Source organism: Panthera pardus, unplaced genomic scaffold, assembly GCF_024362965.1.
Source record: "Panthera pardus isolate Hobbes unplaced genomic scaffold, ASM2436296v1 HiC_scaffold_4, whole genome shotgun sequence".
Taxonomy (NCBI): domain Eukaryota; kingdom Metazoa; phylum Chordata; class Mammalia; order Carnivora; family Felidae; genus Panthera; species Panthera pardus.
In genome coordinates, this window is record NW_026526969.1 from 8,412,828 (window position 1) to 8,425,331 (window position 12,504).

The window sequence follows — 12,504 nt, forward strand, 5'->3', positions numbered from 1 at the left end:
GTGTCCGCAGTTCTTGTGTGTCTGGCATGTGTCATTGTCACTCCCCCCTTTCCCTGCCCACGCCCCCGCACAGCTTTCTGCCTGCACCGCAACCCCCTTCAACCTCCCTCCTCCCCTTCATTCCTGCAGTGGCTGCTCCCCTTGCCTTCCTCTCTTCTCCCCTACCCCCTCCCCATTTCCGTCCTCCCCCCCCCCCACCCCCGCCCACGGCTGGTCTCCCTTCACTGGACCCGGCTCGCTGATGGATTCTCTTTGCGCAATCTGTGCGTCATCGCCCCCCCCCCACCCACAACCTCTAGTTGTCCAAGCCCCCAACCCCAACCCTTCTGGCAGGAGATACGGACGAGGGGTCTGGTGGTAGAGAGGGGCTGTCTCTGACGTTGCACACCCACCCCCACCCCACCGCGTTCAAACCTTCCCTTTAAGCGGTGGAGAGAGCTGGAGTTGAGTCACCCCCCCCCAACCTGCGCAACCCCCTCCCCACCTGGTCTGCTCTCGCCCTCCAAACGTCCTTTGGGGGGGAAGCAGAGGGAGGGAAAGAAGCAGGAGGAGGGTGGGGAGAAGTGGGCTGACAAGGGGCAAGCGGGGGCGCCAACATACGCTACAGAGTGAGATGGACAGAAGGACAGACACACCTTTTTCTCCAAACACGCACCGACTGTGAACAGACAAGACAGAGGCACACACATCCTCAATCTTTCCCCTTTCTTCTGACTCGGACCCTTTCCAACGGGATTACCAAAACCGCAAGATCCACCCATCTGCCCCGGCCCAGGACTGGCACCCCGCACCGTAGATCCGCGAACAGCGCCCGCAGGCGCGCAGATCCGTCCCTCCTCTCTCGGGTTCACGCCGTCCTTGGGTGTGTTCCCTATGGACCGGACCGTGCGTGCGGTCGGGGGATGGGGAGTCCAGCCCCTTCCTCGGCTTTGGAATCTTTATCCTCCCCCTCCCCAGTATGGATCTCCTACTGATACCCAGTCAGACTCCGGGAGTGCCCCCATCCTATTCGGCTCAGCGACGCGGGCTGCCGCAGCTGCAAGTTGCTCTGTAACCCACCCTCCTGCTTTGCAGCGTCTCCGCATCCACCCTTCCATTCATTCTCCCATTCATTCATTCATCCTTTTCTCCTCGTCCCTCCTTCATTCATTCATAGCCCCCTGCCCCGCCCGCCTCGGCGATTTCATTCATTCATTCATTCATTCATTTCCCTGGTGCTAGGCTAACGCACGCCCCTCTAGCCGAGGCTCCCAGTGCGCAGGCGCAGGCCGGGAGAAGACCACATCCTCCAATCACTGGGCAGCCCCCCGCTTCGAGGCACCCGCCCGCTTCCCCATGAATGAACATTGACGTCAATGGGGCGGGGCCAGCCCACGTGACCCTGCGCTCTCCCCTTTATAAGGCGGCAGCGGCGCGGGCGCTGTCCAGCGTGCTGAAGCCGGAGCGAGCGAGTCGCCCAGAGCCGCGCGGACCCAGCTGAGCCCAACCCACTGGACGCCAGAACTCGACCGTCGCTCCTATCCCAGCCACTGCTCGGAGCCGAGGCGGACGCGTCCCGATCTTTCCCTGTCCCCACCCCGCCCCGACCCTCCTCTCCACCTCCCGCATCGTGACACCAGCTGGTAAATACTCCGCTGTCCATCCCTCAAACCCTCAGCAGCCGTGGGCGTGAGGGAGGGTTTCTCTCTCCTCCCGGATGGGGGTGTTAAAAACACAGCGGGGAGACCCCGGTAAGGGTCCCTGATAAGTGGGGGAGTCGCCGCTTTTCTCTTGCTGCTGAAGTCGCCCACGCACCATCCGGGGAGTCCTGTGGGGAGGGAGCAGAGATTTTTTTCCACCTTATCTTAGCTGCTTAGTACGTGGGCGCTGGCAGTGAGATGGCTTAGGTAAGGGGGCGAAGAGGCATTGGGGGAGCGAGGGTTGCGGGCGTTTTCCCATTTACACGACTCCAGAGATCGGCACAACATCTTCCTCCTTTGCTTCTAAACGTCCCTCCTCTGGGTAAGGTTAGGGGGATGAGGGAAGCCCTGGCTTTCCTGATTAAAGGTGGGGGAAGGGGATATAGAATCAGAGAGCGGAAAATTCTTACAGAAACCCTCTCTTTCTTTGGTCCCTTCTATTTTTCACAGTCTCCGGCAGTCCTTTGGTCATGAAATCGCTCAGGTTGCAGGCTTCCACCCTCGTCTGCTTCCTTCTACTGATCAAGGGGTTGGGAGCAGCGCCCCCGGGGCACCCTGAGGCGCAGCCACCTCCCCTCAGCTCTGAACATAAAGAGCCGGTAGCTGGGGACGCAGCACCCGGGCCGAACGATGTTAGCGCCCCAGAGGTCCGAGCCGCTCGAAATTCTGAGCCGCAGGACGAGGGAGAGCTTTTCCAGGGCGTGGATCCCCGGGCGCTGGCCGCGGTGCTGCTTCAGGCACTTGACCGCCCGGCCTCGCCCCCGGCTCCCGGCGGCTCCCAGCAGGGGCCAAAGGAAGAAGCAGCAGAAGCTCTGCTGACCGAGACCGTGCGCAGCCAGACCCACAGCCTGCCGGCGCCGGAGACCCAGGCACCTGCGGCCCCGCCTCGCCCTCAGACTCAGGAGAATGGTCCCGAGGCTGGAGACCCCTCCGAGGAGCTCGAGGCGCTAGCTTCTCTGCTCCAGGAACTGCGAGATTTCAGTCCGAGCAGCGCCAAGCGCCAGCAAGAGACAGCGGCAGCAGAAACGGAAACTCGCACGCACACTCTGACCCGAGTCAACCTGGAGAGCCCCGGGCCGGAGCGCGTGTGGCGCGCTTCCTGGGGAGAGTTCCAGGCGCGCGTTCCGGAGCGCGCGCCCCTGCCACCCCCCGCTCCCCCGCAATTCCAGGCGCGTATGCCCGAGAGCGGGTCCCTTCCTGAAGCCCACCAGTTCGGGGAAGGGGTATCCTCCCCCAAAACACATCTAGGTGAGGCATTGGCACCCCTATCCAAGGCGTACCAAAGCCTGGGCGCCCCTTTCCCCAAGGCGCGCCGTCCGGAGAGCTCACTCCTGGGCGGCTCTGAGGCTGGGGAGCGCCTTCTACAGCAAGGGCTGGCGCAGGTAGAAGCCGGGCGGCGACAGGCAGAGGCCACACGGCAGGCCGCGGCGCAGGAAGAGCGGCTGGCAGACCTCGCCTCGGACCTGCTGCTCCAATATTTGCTGCAGGGCGGGGCCCGGCAGCGCGGCCTTGGGGGTCGGGGGCTGCAGGAGAAGGAGGAGGAGCGAGAGAGCGTGAGGGAGGATGCGGAGGCGGAGCAGGAGAGACGCGGCGGGGCGGAGAGGGTGGGGGAAGAGGATGAGGAGGCGGCGGAGGCGGAGGCAGAGGCGGAGGAGGCGGAGAGGGCGCGGCAGAACGCGCTGCTGTTCGCAGAGGAGGAGGACGGAGAAGCCGGAGCCGAGGACAAGCGCTCCCAGGAGGAGATGCCCGGCCACCGTCGGAAGGAGGCTGAGGGGGCAGAGGAGGGCGGGGAGGAGGAGGACGACGACGAAGAGATGGACCCTCAGACGATCGACAGCCTTATTGAGCTGTCCACCAAACTCCATCTGCCAGCGGACGACGTGGTCAGCATCATCGAAGAGGTGGAGGAGAAGCGGAAGCGGAAGAAGAACGCCCCTCCCGAGCCCGTGCCGCACCCCCGTGCCGCCCCCGCCCCCACCCACGTCCGTTCCCCGCAGCCCCCGCCTCCCGCCCCCGCCCCCGCCCGAGAGGAGCTGCCCGACTGGAACGAGGTGCTCCCGCCTTGGGATCGCGAGGAGGACGAGTTGTTTCCCCCGGGGCCCTACCACCCTTTTCCCAACTACATCCGGCCGCGGACACTGCAGCCACCCGCTGCCTCGCGCCGCCGCCACTACCACCACGCCCTGCCGCCTTCGCATCACTATCCCGGCCGGGAGGCCCAGGCGCGGCGCGCGCAGGAGGAGGCGGAGGCGGAGGAGCGCCGGATGCAGGAGCAGGAGGAGCTGGAGAATTACATCGAGCACGTGCTGCTCCGGCGCCCGTGACCTGCCCCGGTCCCGCCCCCGCGCGCCGGAGCCGCGCGCGCTGCCACCCCCCTCCGTGTTGCTCCTCTCCCCTTCTAGGTGTTTGCATGCACCCCAGCCCCATCCCTGGCCGCCGCCTGGCCCCGCCCCTACCCCCGGGTCGCCCCGCCCCCGGGCTGCGCCGGGACCTGTCAGACAGCTTCCTGGATTCGAAGCCCGAACTCCCCAAATTCATTCAAGAGGGCTCCCGGGGCCATCCCAGGCGGGCGGGTGGTTTGTGCGAATTCCCTCTCCCACCACGGCCTCTGGTCCCCACTAGTCCCTCTCGGGACGTCCCCGTCCAAAACCGGAAAAAGCTATTCCAGTTAATTGTGTGAAGAAGTGTCTGTCTCCTGCCCTTTGGGCCTCCCAGGAGCCTCTCCACCCTCTCCAGTTCGCTGTGAATTTACCTATTCTTTCCCTTCTCTGTTGTAAATACCCCTCACGGAGGAAATAGTTTTGCTAAGAAATAAAAGTGACTATTTTATTAGGACTTTGTTCTCCCTTATTCACCCGTCCCCTTGGGCCTCCGTGGTCCTCCCCAAGGGGCGGTGAGGGAAGCGCCAGCCACAACACCCTGTTCAAAAGTGAGGGTAGTGGAACCACTTTCAACCATATTCAAGAGTAGAATATGGCCCACATCTAGTAAGAAAGCCTAAATTCCACTTCCAGCTTAGGGGTGGTGGCGGGGGGTAAAGTCATTGGTCCCCAGGGTGGGGCAGCTCCAGACCACTTTGAAGGCTCTTCTGCCCATGGTCCTCTGGCCTCTTAGGCAGTACTGGTGGCTCCCCACAGTCCCTGTTCCACCTACTCGCCTCCCTTAACTGCCCCCTAAATTCCCTGGTCCTACATACTTGGCAACAAACAGGGAGGAAGGGCCTCCAGCTATAGAAACACCTTGCTTTTAGACATTTCTCAACCCTTTGCAAAGCACACAGGGTTGGATACACTGTTGAACTCCTGACTCCTCTCTCCAAATAGAACTAAACCAGCTGAGGGGCGCCTGGGTAGCTCAGTCAGTTAAGTGTCCAACTCTGGACTTTGGCTCAGGTCACGATCTCATGGACGGTGAGATGGAGCCCCGAATCGAGCTCTGCGCTGACAGCACTTAGCCTGTTTGGGATTCTCTCTGACCCCCCTCTCTCTACCCCTCGCTCCAGCATTCTCTCAAAAGAAATAAAAACAAAAACAAAAAACAGCCGAATGAAATGTTCCACAAAGAAACCTCAGAGGTGTGAAACTATGTCCCCAGGAATGGCTCCTACCTGGCCAAGGGCAGCTCCAGAGCCGGAGACACCGTGTTCAGAAAGGCACTGAACTCACAAACCCATTTGGAATAGGGGTACCAGATAAAGTACAGGACACCCGGTTAAAATTTCATTTTGAATAAACAGCGGATGTGTTTGCATAGGACACAAACTAAAAATATTATCACTCAAATTGAACTGGGTGTCCTCTATTTTTTTCTTCCTCTCTCTCTCTAACTCTGGCAAACCTAGTTCCAGGGAGGTCAAGAGGCAGTGTTCCCATCCCCTCCTGACTGATCCCAGAAGCTTTTCCTTCCTTCACAGAGCCTAAGCAGGCAAAGTCCAGAAATGCTTTTCCTTTTATTTCAGAGGAAAGGAAATAAAGTCAGCCACTTCCCACACCCCACCTCTTAGCTCCTGCCTCACCCAGAACATGGAGTGAGGGAGGGACAGTCTCTCATAAAGCCTGCCCTTCCCCCAAAGCTCACTTCCCTCAAAGTGGCAAGGTTAGAAAAAAATTAACCACGCTGTCCCTCCCCTGGCACTGGACAGAGTCCCCACTGCAGCCAAGGAGGAGGGAGGAGGAGGGCAGATGAGGGGAAAGGACTTCCCTCTCAAATACACAGGACCCCCCTCCCCGCCCCTGCCCCAGGCAGAGAAGATGCCCTGGCTGACTATGGGGCAGGGTGGAGGTAGGTTTTGGGGCAGGGAGCAGAGAAAAACCCTGAAAACCTTTTCCCTTTAACCTGACATATTTATATATTTACAGTTATAAGGGAGGGGAGTGAGTTTGGGGTAACATTAGTTCTTCAAAGGCAGGGAATGAAAGCCAAATAGCACCCCCATTTTGGTCACATTTGCCTACCTCCTAAAACCTTCATTGGGGAAAGGGGAAACAGGAGATAGAGGTGGAGGGAGGGAATGTTTGAGGGTCCTGAGCCCACAGCTCACTCTGAAAGAAGGTGAGGCAGCAGAGGAGGGACAGCTGGGTCCCATCGAGAAAAGGGGGCACTCATGCCCTGCCTCTCCACCAGCTCCCCACATCTCCACACGGCCCAGGCGGGGGCTACGCCAGACCCATCTCCTCCAGCACACTGCGAGGCGACTCATCCTCCTGAGGCAGAGACAGACAGAGGGTGACGCAGAGACACCAGGAGAGGCGGACAGGGAATGAGGCAGAGGAGGGTGGGCAAGACAACAACATCACGAGTCGGGGAAGCACAGAGAGACACGGGGAGGGGAGAGAGAAGCCAACATGAGCTCAAGGCTGGAACAGCTGGGGACCCTTCCGGGGAGCTCCCCAGTCTCCAGGGACCACCCCCCAGAGGCCAACTGTGGCGAGGAAGGAGGTCCAGGTTGAGTCCACCACCACCCAGAAAATCCCAAACCAGGAGCTTGGTGAGCAGGGGCGCAGTCTCAGTATCTGAGGGGGAAGGGTGTGAAGCTGGGACGGGGGCGGGCAGGGGAGGGAACCTGCTTTCTGAAGGCTGGGGGTGCCAGCTGGCTGGGTTCTTTTATTCAGAGTGGGGGCAGGGAGTAATCAGTTGGCATCAGGTCCCTGAGGGAAGGTGAACCAGACTGCAGAGAAATGAGTCATTAGGGTCTGAGCAGAGCACTAGTAACAGGGGTGGGTGTGTGCCAGGGCACGTGTACGTGTGTGTGTGTGTGTGTGTGTGTGTGTGTGTGTGTGTGTGTGTAAAGGGGAAGTCAGACCAGTGAGGTGGCAGGTTCAATTCTGCTCCTTCTCTTACTGCAGAGATGAGCCCCCATCTTTCCCCCTCCTCAGAGCCAGCTCGGGCCAGCTTGCTTGTCATTGCAGATTCCGGTGACTCATCTCCCTGCACCAAGTCTCAGCGGTGGCACAGCAGAGAGGGGGCAGGCAGTAATGGGGTGAGGGCGGGGGCGTCAGAGAGCAGGAGAGCCCCCAGCCAGGCACCCTCTACCCCAACCCCCGAGTCCCCGCCACCCTTCGCTTCTGAGGAGCAGAGGCTTTTGAGTGTGTGAGTGTGTGTGTGTGTGTTAAGAAAAAATGGGGAAGGAGAAGACACCAGGGGAGTGAAGAATCATGTGCCCCTTCTCCAATTCCCTGAGCAACCCTAAATGCCTAGAGAAGGATGGGACACGGGAGATTCAGCTAGGATGGGACACCTTGGGTCTTGGGAGAAAGAGGGGGAGCGGGCCCAGCGGGCTGCCTGCCACCCATACCTCCCACCCTGGGCAGTCAGAGCTTGAGGGCAAGCTGGCCAACTGGGTGCTGTGGGGGCCAGACGCCACAGGGAGGGGGGCCCCCTTGGTGGCGGGAAGGGGGCAGCCGTGGCTGGCAGGCAAGGTGTCCAGGGCAGGGAGGGCACCCTCCACCACGGTACTTATCTTCCTCCTCACTGTCCCAGGCCCGTACCTCCTGCAGCAGGTCTGCCTGCTCGATGGCCTTCAGCACACTCTTCTTGGAGGTGTCCTGGACGTCTCCCCCCATCAGAAACTCGTCCAAGATGAAGTAGGCCTTCTCAAAGTTGAAGATGATGTCCAGCTCGCACACCTGGGAGGAGGGGGAGGGAGAAGGCAGGGTTGAGTGTCAAGGTGCATTCCCACCCCACCTGCACCCCAGCCGCCCACTTCTTTTCTTTTTTTTCCTTTTCTTTTTTAAATGTTTATTTGAGGGGGGGAGAGGCAGAGAGAGAGGGAGAGAATCTCAAGCAGGCTCCACACTCGGTGTGGACCCCCACGTGGGGCTTGATCTCACAACCAAGAGATCATGACCTGAGCTGAAATCAACAGTCAGGAGCTTAACCCACTGAGCCACACAGGCATCCTGCCCACTTCTTTTCTCATCATGGCTCCACGGTCTTCTCTTTGGGACCACTTCTCCCACCCCGGGCTCTTGCCACGCAGGTCGATGACCTCCCCAACCCATAGGCCTTAGCGTTCAGTTTGACTTTTCCTTCTTGACTGTAGTTCCTGCTGCCTTCCCCTCCAAATCTGTGACATTGTTCCCACCAGAGGCTGGCTAGTCTCCCTTCCTAGACACTATGGAGCAGAGGAGGAGACTCTGAATCACAGGTAGAAAGACTTGAGTTCTAAGCAAGGCTCTGCCCCTAGGCAGCTAGATGCACATGTCACTTCATTTCTCTGAGCCTCAATTTTCTCATCTGAAAATGCAGATAACAACACCTACTCGCAGGATAGAATAAGGAGCAGACACGAGAGCCTGAAAGCCCTTTGTAAACCATTAAGTGGAATACAAATTATGGAGTCATTACTATTCTCCATCTAAGATCTGAGCTGTCAATGTCCAGGCTATATCCCAGATCAGTTAATTCAGAACTGCTGGGGGTGGGACCCAGGCATCACTAATCAACAACAACAACAACAACAACAACAACAACAAACCTCTCCAGGAAATTCCAATGCAAAGTCAAGGTCAGGAGCCACTGATAAAATCTGAACTTGGTTTCTGTCCTTATGGGAGAGGTCCGAGCTGAGCTCCACTTGATTAAGTGGCAGATTCTGATCTGCCCCCCCTGGGCCCAGGGGCCGATTAAGGGATATGGCTAATAGGCTTAAGGCTTAAAATGGGAAATTAATTACTGTTCTCACTGCTCCAATTTCACCTCGCCCAAATCTTCTAGGCAGAGCCTGGAAGGGTCCCAGGGTTTGGTAGAAGAGGGGACTGCTGGGTACGAAAAGGTGGGTGGGGACACTTACGCTGCCGAAGTATTTGTCCAGGAGCTCCACATATCGGTGGATCAGCTCCAGCGTGATGAGCTCATTGTCTTGGCCCTCGATGGCGCAGCAGAAGTAGAGGCTGGCATATCTGTGGACAGGGGCACATGCGGGGTAGCTGGAGGGGCTGCTGGGCCTGCTTCCGGATCCAGGCTTTCTGCACTCAAACCTCCCATTTGACCTCATTTCCAGCTCAGGGTCTATGTCCCTACTGGACACAGGCAGGGTGACCCCAGGGTATGCAAATAGTAACTCACTCTGCCTCGAGGTGGCTCTCACAAGCACAGGCAAAGACAGGCACGCAACTCTTTCCCTCTCGCCCTCTGACCTGTTCAGTTTGACTCAGCAAAATCCTGAGTGAACTAATCCACCTGCTCAAAGAAGGAACTGGACAGGGTGTGGGTGTGTGTGTTGGGAAAGGTGGTGCAGGACCTAGGACTGTTGAATGAGGCTGCGAGGGACATGTGTAATGGACAAGAATAGGGCCTTTGCGACAGAGGTGAAGTAGGTGTCAGGTTGAGCAGTACAAGTGGGGAACAAGAAGGTCTTCAAGGGAAGTTCAGAGAGTAAAGGAAGAAGCTGGAATTCATCACTGCCCTCCGGATGCCCTTAGTTTCCAATCCTCCCTGACCCGAAGGGATGCCTTATTTCTCGGCCATCTGAACCCACTGCCAGGCCCCAATCAAGCAGGGTCCAGACCGGTCTGAAAGCCGGTGGTGAGTCACCTCTTATAGACGACTTTGAGATCCCTCCACTCCAGGAAGCTGCACATCTTGGGCTTGCGAGCCAGAACCACCTGCATAAGCTCCCGAACCATTTTCTTTCGCTCCTTGTCCGATGTGGCCAGGTACCATTTTTGCAGCCGCAGCTTCCCCTGCCGGCTGAACAGCAGCATGAATCGCATCTAGGGAGAGGGGGCAGAGCTGAGGGTCAGAGATTTGGTTCTCTGAGTCTGTTTACTCCAGAAACACAGCCACAAATGCATCCATCACATCCACACACATCTAACTCTTCTCTATTCATGGCCCCGGTTGCTTCGAAAATCAGCCCTTGCCATCAACTCTGGGTATTCCCGCCAGCAGGTGCCCTTCCTTCTGGAACATGTCAGAGCTTCTGAGTCTGTCATTTGGGCTGAAACCCTGGCTCTACTAGTTGAGTCATTTGCCTTGGGCAATTATTTCATGTCTCTGGCCCTCAGTTTCCTGGTCTGTAAGATGGATGTAATAAAAGTATCTTCCTGTTTGGAGGGATTAAATGAGTTGATATATGCAACTGTGCCTGTCACGTGGTAAGCACTGTAACACATTAAGAGTCAGTATTATTATTCCTTCACCTTCTGTTTCATACTTTTGTCTTCCACAGGTCATTAAAATGCCTAATAGAGTGACAAACAGCCCATAGCTGAAGTCAAAGAGAGGTCTGCTTTCTTCCATGGTCCTTCTGTCCACCACCACGCTGAAATGGGGTATTTTGTCTCTAGAAAAGCTACCTCAATTCTCCACCTCATCCTGGACATACATTCTTGCTGATGTCCCCAGTGCACTGCCTTCAATTACCAGTCATATGCCCAGAGGCATTGGGACCCCCAAATTCCACCCTCCTCTCTCCTCAGCCATCCAGGCATCTGGCCACTGACAGTCCTCTCTTTTTTTTCCTTTTAGGGTGACTCCTGTTAGGCACCGACACCTCTCCAGACACCAGGTGACAATTTCCCTTTCAGTTCCTCAGTTAGGACCCTGCCATTCAGGGTGGTTCCTGAAGCTTTGTGCAACACAGTGCAGGCTGAGTTGAGCGGGGAGGAGGGCAGAGCCCTCACTACCCTGTGCACCCTCAGTTTCCCAGTTCCAGGGGGTCCAGTCTATATATCCTGGAGTTATCGCCTTGTCCCTCCAGTGCTCCTCTCCCTGGGCATTACCAGGGCTGGAATCCGTGGGTGTTTGAAACAATACTAGTTTAGGGTTTTGGGCGGTGGGGAAGGGAAAACACTGCTAGCGTGGTGGGAGGGCAGCAGAGGGGCGCAAGGGAGCCCTGCGCGTCTGAGATTGGGGGGCGGGGAAGCGGGAAGCCAGCAGGAAGACGGAAGGCCTGGGCTCCGGAAAGAGAATGGGATGGGGGGCGGAGAGCCAAGAACACGGGAGCCGGGGATCCGAAGCCTGGGTCCGGGAGAGCAAGACCTCGAGCCCACTTGGCTTTCCCACCTCACCCCAGCCTGTAGGCGAGCTGGGAGATAAAGCGAGGCAGGACGTCCACTCCTCGGACCCGGAAACTGTCCCCTCCCACACACGGCTCTCCCCGCGGGCCGCCGCTCCTCTGGGCTGCTCGGGAACGGAGGGTCTTGGTGACCCGCCAACCCCGCCGCCTCCCTCCGCCGGCAGGCCCCCGCGCCCCTCTTCCTCCTGCGACTTCCCTGCGGCAGTGGTCGGGAGGTCCCCTTGGACCGCCACCCGCGACGTCCCCATGACTCGGGACGGTCCCGCCGCCCCTAGTCACCCCCCTCTTGCCCCACAAATGCGCCCCTCCCCGCCCCTTCTCCCTAAAGCCATTTCCAGCTGCTCTTCCGAGGCCGGCTCGCCCACCCGCTCAGGTAAGTGCGGCCTGTGAGGACCGGAGGAAGAGAGGGCGGCCCGCACAGAGGGCGGCCCCCAAGGACCCCCGCAGGTGCAACCCACGCCCCTCGGTTCCCCCTCCCCTCCCTCTCCGCACAGCCTACCATCCTGCAGCCTCCGGCTCGGCGCGTCCCTCTTCGGCCACCGTACGCGCCAGCTCCACTCCCTTTCTTATCCTTTCTCCTCCTTCCCTCCCTCTAGCCTGAAGCCCCGCCCCGTCCCGCCCCGGCTCGGAGGCCCTTCGAGTGGCGTACTGCGCAGGCGCCAGCGCCGCGGGGCGCGCGGGCGGGGCTGGAGGCGGAGAAGCGGAAGCCATGGCAACCAGGTCCTCGACTTCGGCTTTGAGTAGCTCTATCGTCATGGTAACAAGGCTTTCTGGTAGGCTGGTTGGGGGATGGGGGGGTGGACAATGCGGTCCTCGCGCCTCTGCACCTTGAGGGGGAAAAAGGCGGGAAAAGGGGTGAGAGGCGGAAGGGACGACCCTTGGAGTTTGTGAGGAAGCGGGGAGGACTAATGGAGGGCCTGGGGCGATGGAGACGGAGCAGGGTGGGAACTGGATTTGGGGTAGGGGCGATGACTTGGGGAAGGCTAGACAAAGCGCGGTGGTGGGGCTGACATAAGATAAGGATGGAGCCCAAAATAGACATGTACTGAGAACCTGCTAGATGCAGCACTCTCCTCAAGTAAGAAATGTACAGGTAATGAGGGAGACGGGAAACGAGAGAAAAGGAGGCGCTGATATTTAAGCGATGTGAAGAAAAGGGAGAGGGGCATGAACGAAGGCCAGAGGAATGTAGAGCATCTTACAAGGTGAGCATGGGTCGAAACTGAAAAGGGACACAGGTAGCCTAGACACAAGTTTAAAAATGAGGAGGCTGTGGATTGGGATACGGGCTCTTTGGCTGTCCAC

At 58.5% G+C, this 12,504-nt stretch overlaps 2 protein-coding genes across 3 annotated transcripts; one reads left to right on the forward strand and one right to left on the reverse strand.

The window, feature by feature from the left end:
• The first annotated feature begins 1,402 nt into the window (after positions 1 to 1,402).
• On the forward strand, positions 1,403 to 4,508 carry VGF (VGF nerve growth factor inducible). Of its 2 annotated transcripts, none has more exons than XM_053893862.1 (2): positions 1,403 to 1,622; positions 2,130 to 4,508. In XM_053893862.1, exon 2 carries the CDS (start codon positions 2,150 to 2,152, stop codon positions 4,001 to 4,003), a length of 1,854 nt encoding a protein of 617 aa, XP_053749837.1. In that variant the 5' UTR covers positions 1,403 to 1,622; positions 2,130 to 2,149; the 3' UTR covers positions 4,004 to 4,508. The 2 variants fall into 2 exon arrangements, with proteins under 2 accessions (XP_053749837.1, XP_053749838.1); XM_053893863.1 differs by lacking the exon at positions 1,403 to 1,622 and adding an exon at positions 1,868 to 2,001.
• A 1,101-nt stretch (positions 4,509 to 5,609) lies between these two features.
• On the reverse strand, positions 5,610 to 11,812 carry AP1S1 (adaptor related protein complex 1 subunit sigma 1). Its single transcript, XM_019421581.2, has 5 exons — positions 11,699 to 11,812; positions 9,714 to 9,892; positions 8,971 to 9,079; positions 7,667 to 7,804; positions 5,610 to 6,382 (listed from the first exon to the last, which is right to left on the reverse strand). The coding sequence occupies exons 1-5, from the start codon at positions 11,699 to 11,701 to the stop codon at positions 6,335 to 6,337; spliced, it is 477 nt and encodes a 158-aa protein (XP_019277126.1). The 5' UTR covers positions 11,702 to 11,812; the 3' UTR covers positions 5,610 to 6,334.
• Between the last annotated feature and the right edge of the window lie 692 nt (positions 11,813 to 12,504).

Coding starts and splice junctions, on each gene's coding strand:
- VGF (XM_053893862.1), top strand. CDS start 2,150: ATGAAATCGCTCAGGTTGCAGGCTTCCACCCTCGTCTGCTTCCTTCTA.
- AP1S1 (XM_019421581.2), bottom strand. Junction 7,805..8,970: donor TGGACAAATACTTCGGCAGC/GTAAGTGTCCCC, acceptor CCCTCCTCCCAG/GTGTGCGAGCTGGACATCAT. Junction 6,383..7,666: donor AGGCAGACCTGCTGCAGGAG/GTACGGGCCTGG, acceptor TCTCTGCCTCAG/GAGGATGAGTCGCCTCGCAG.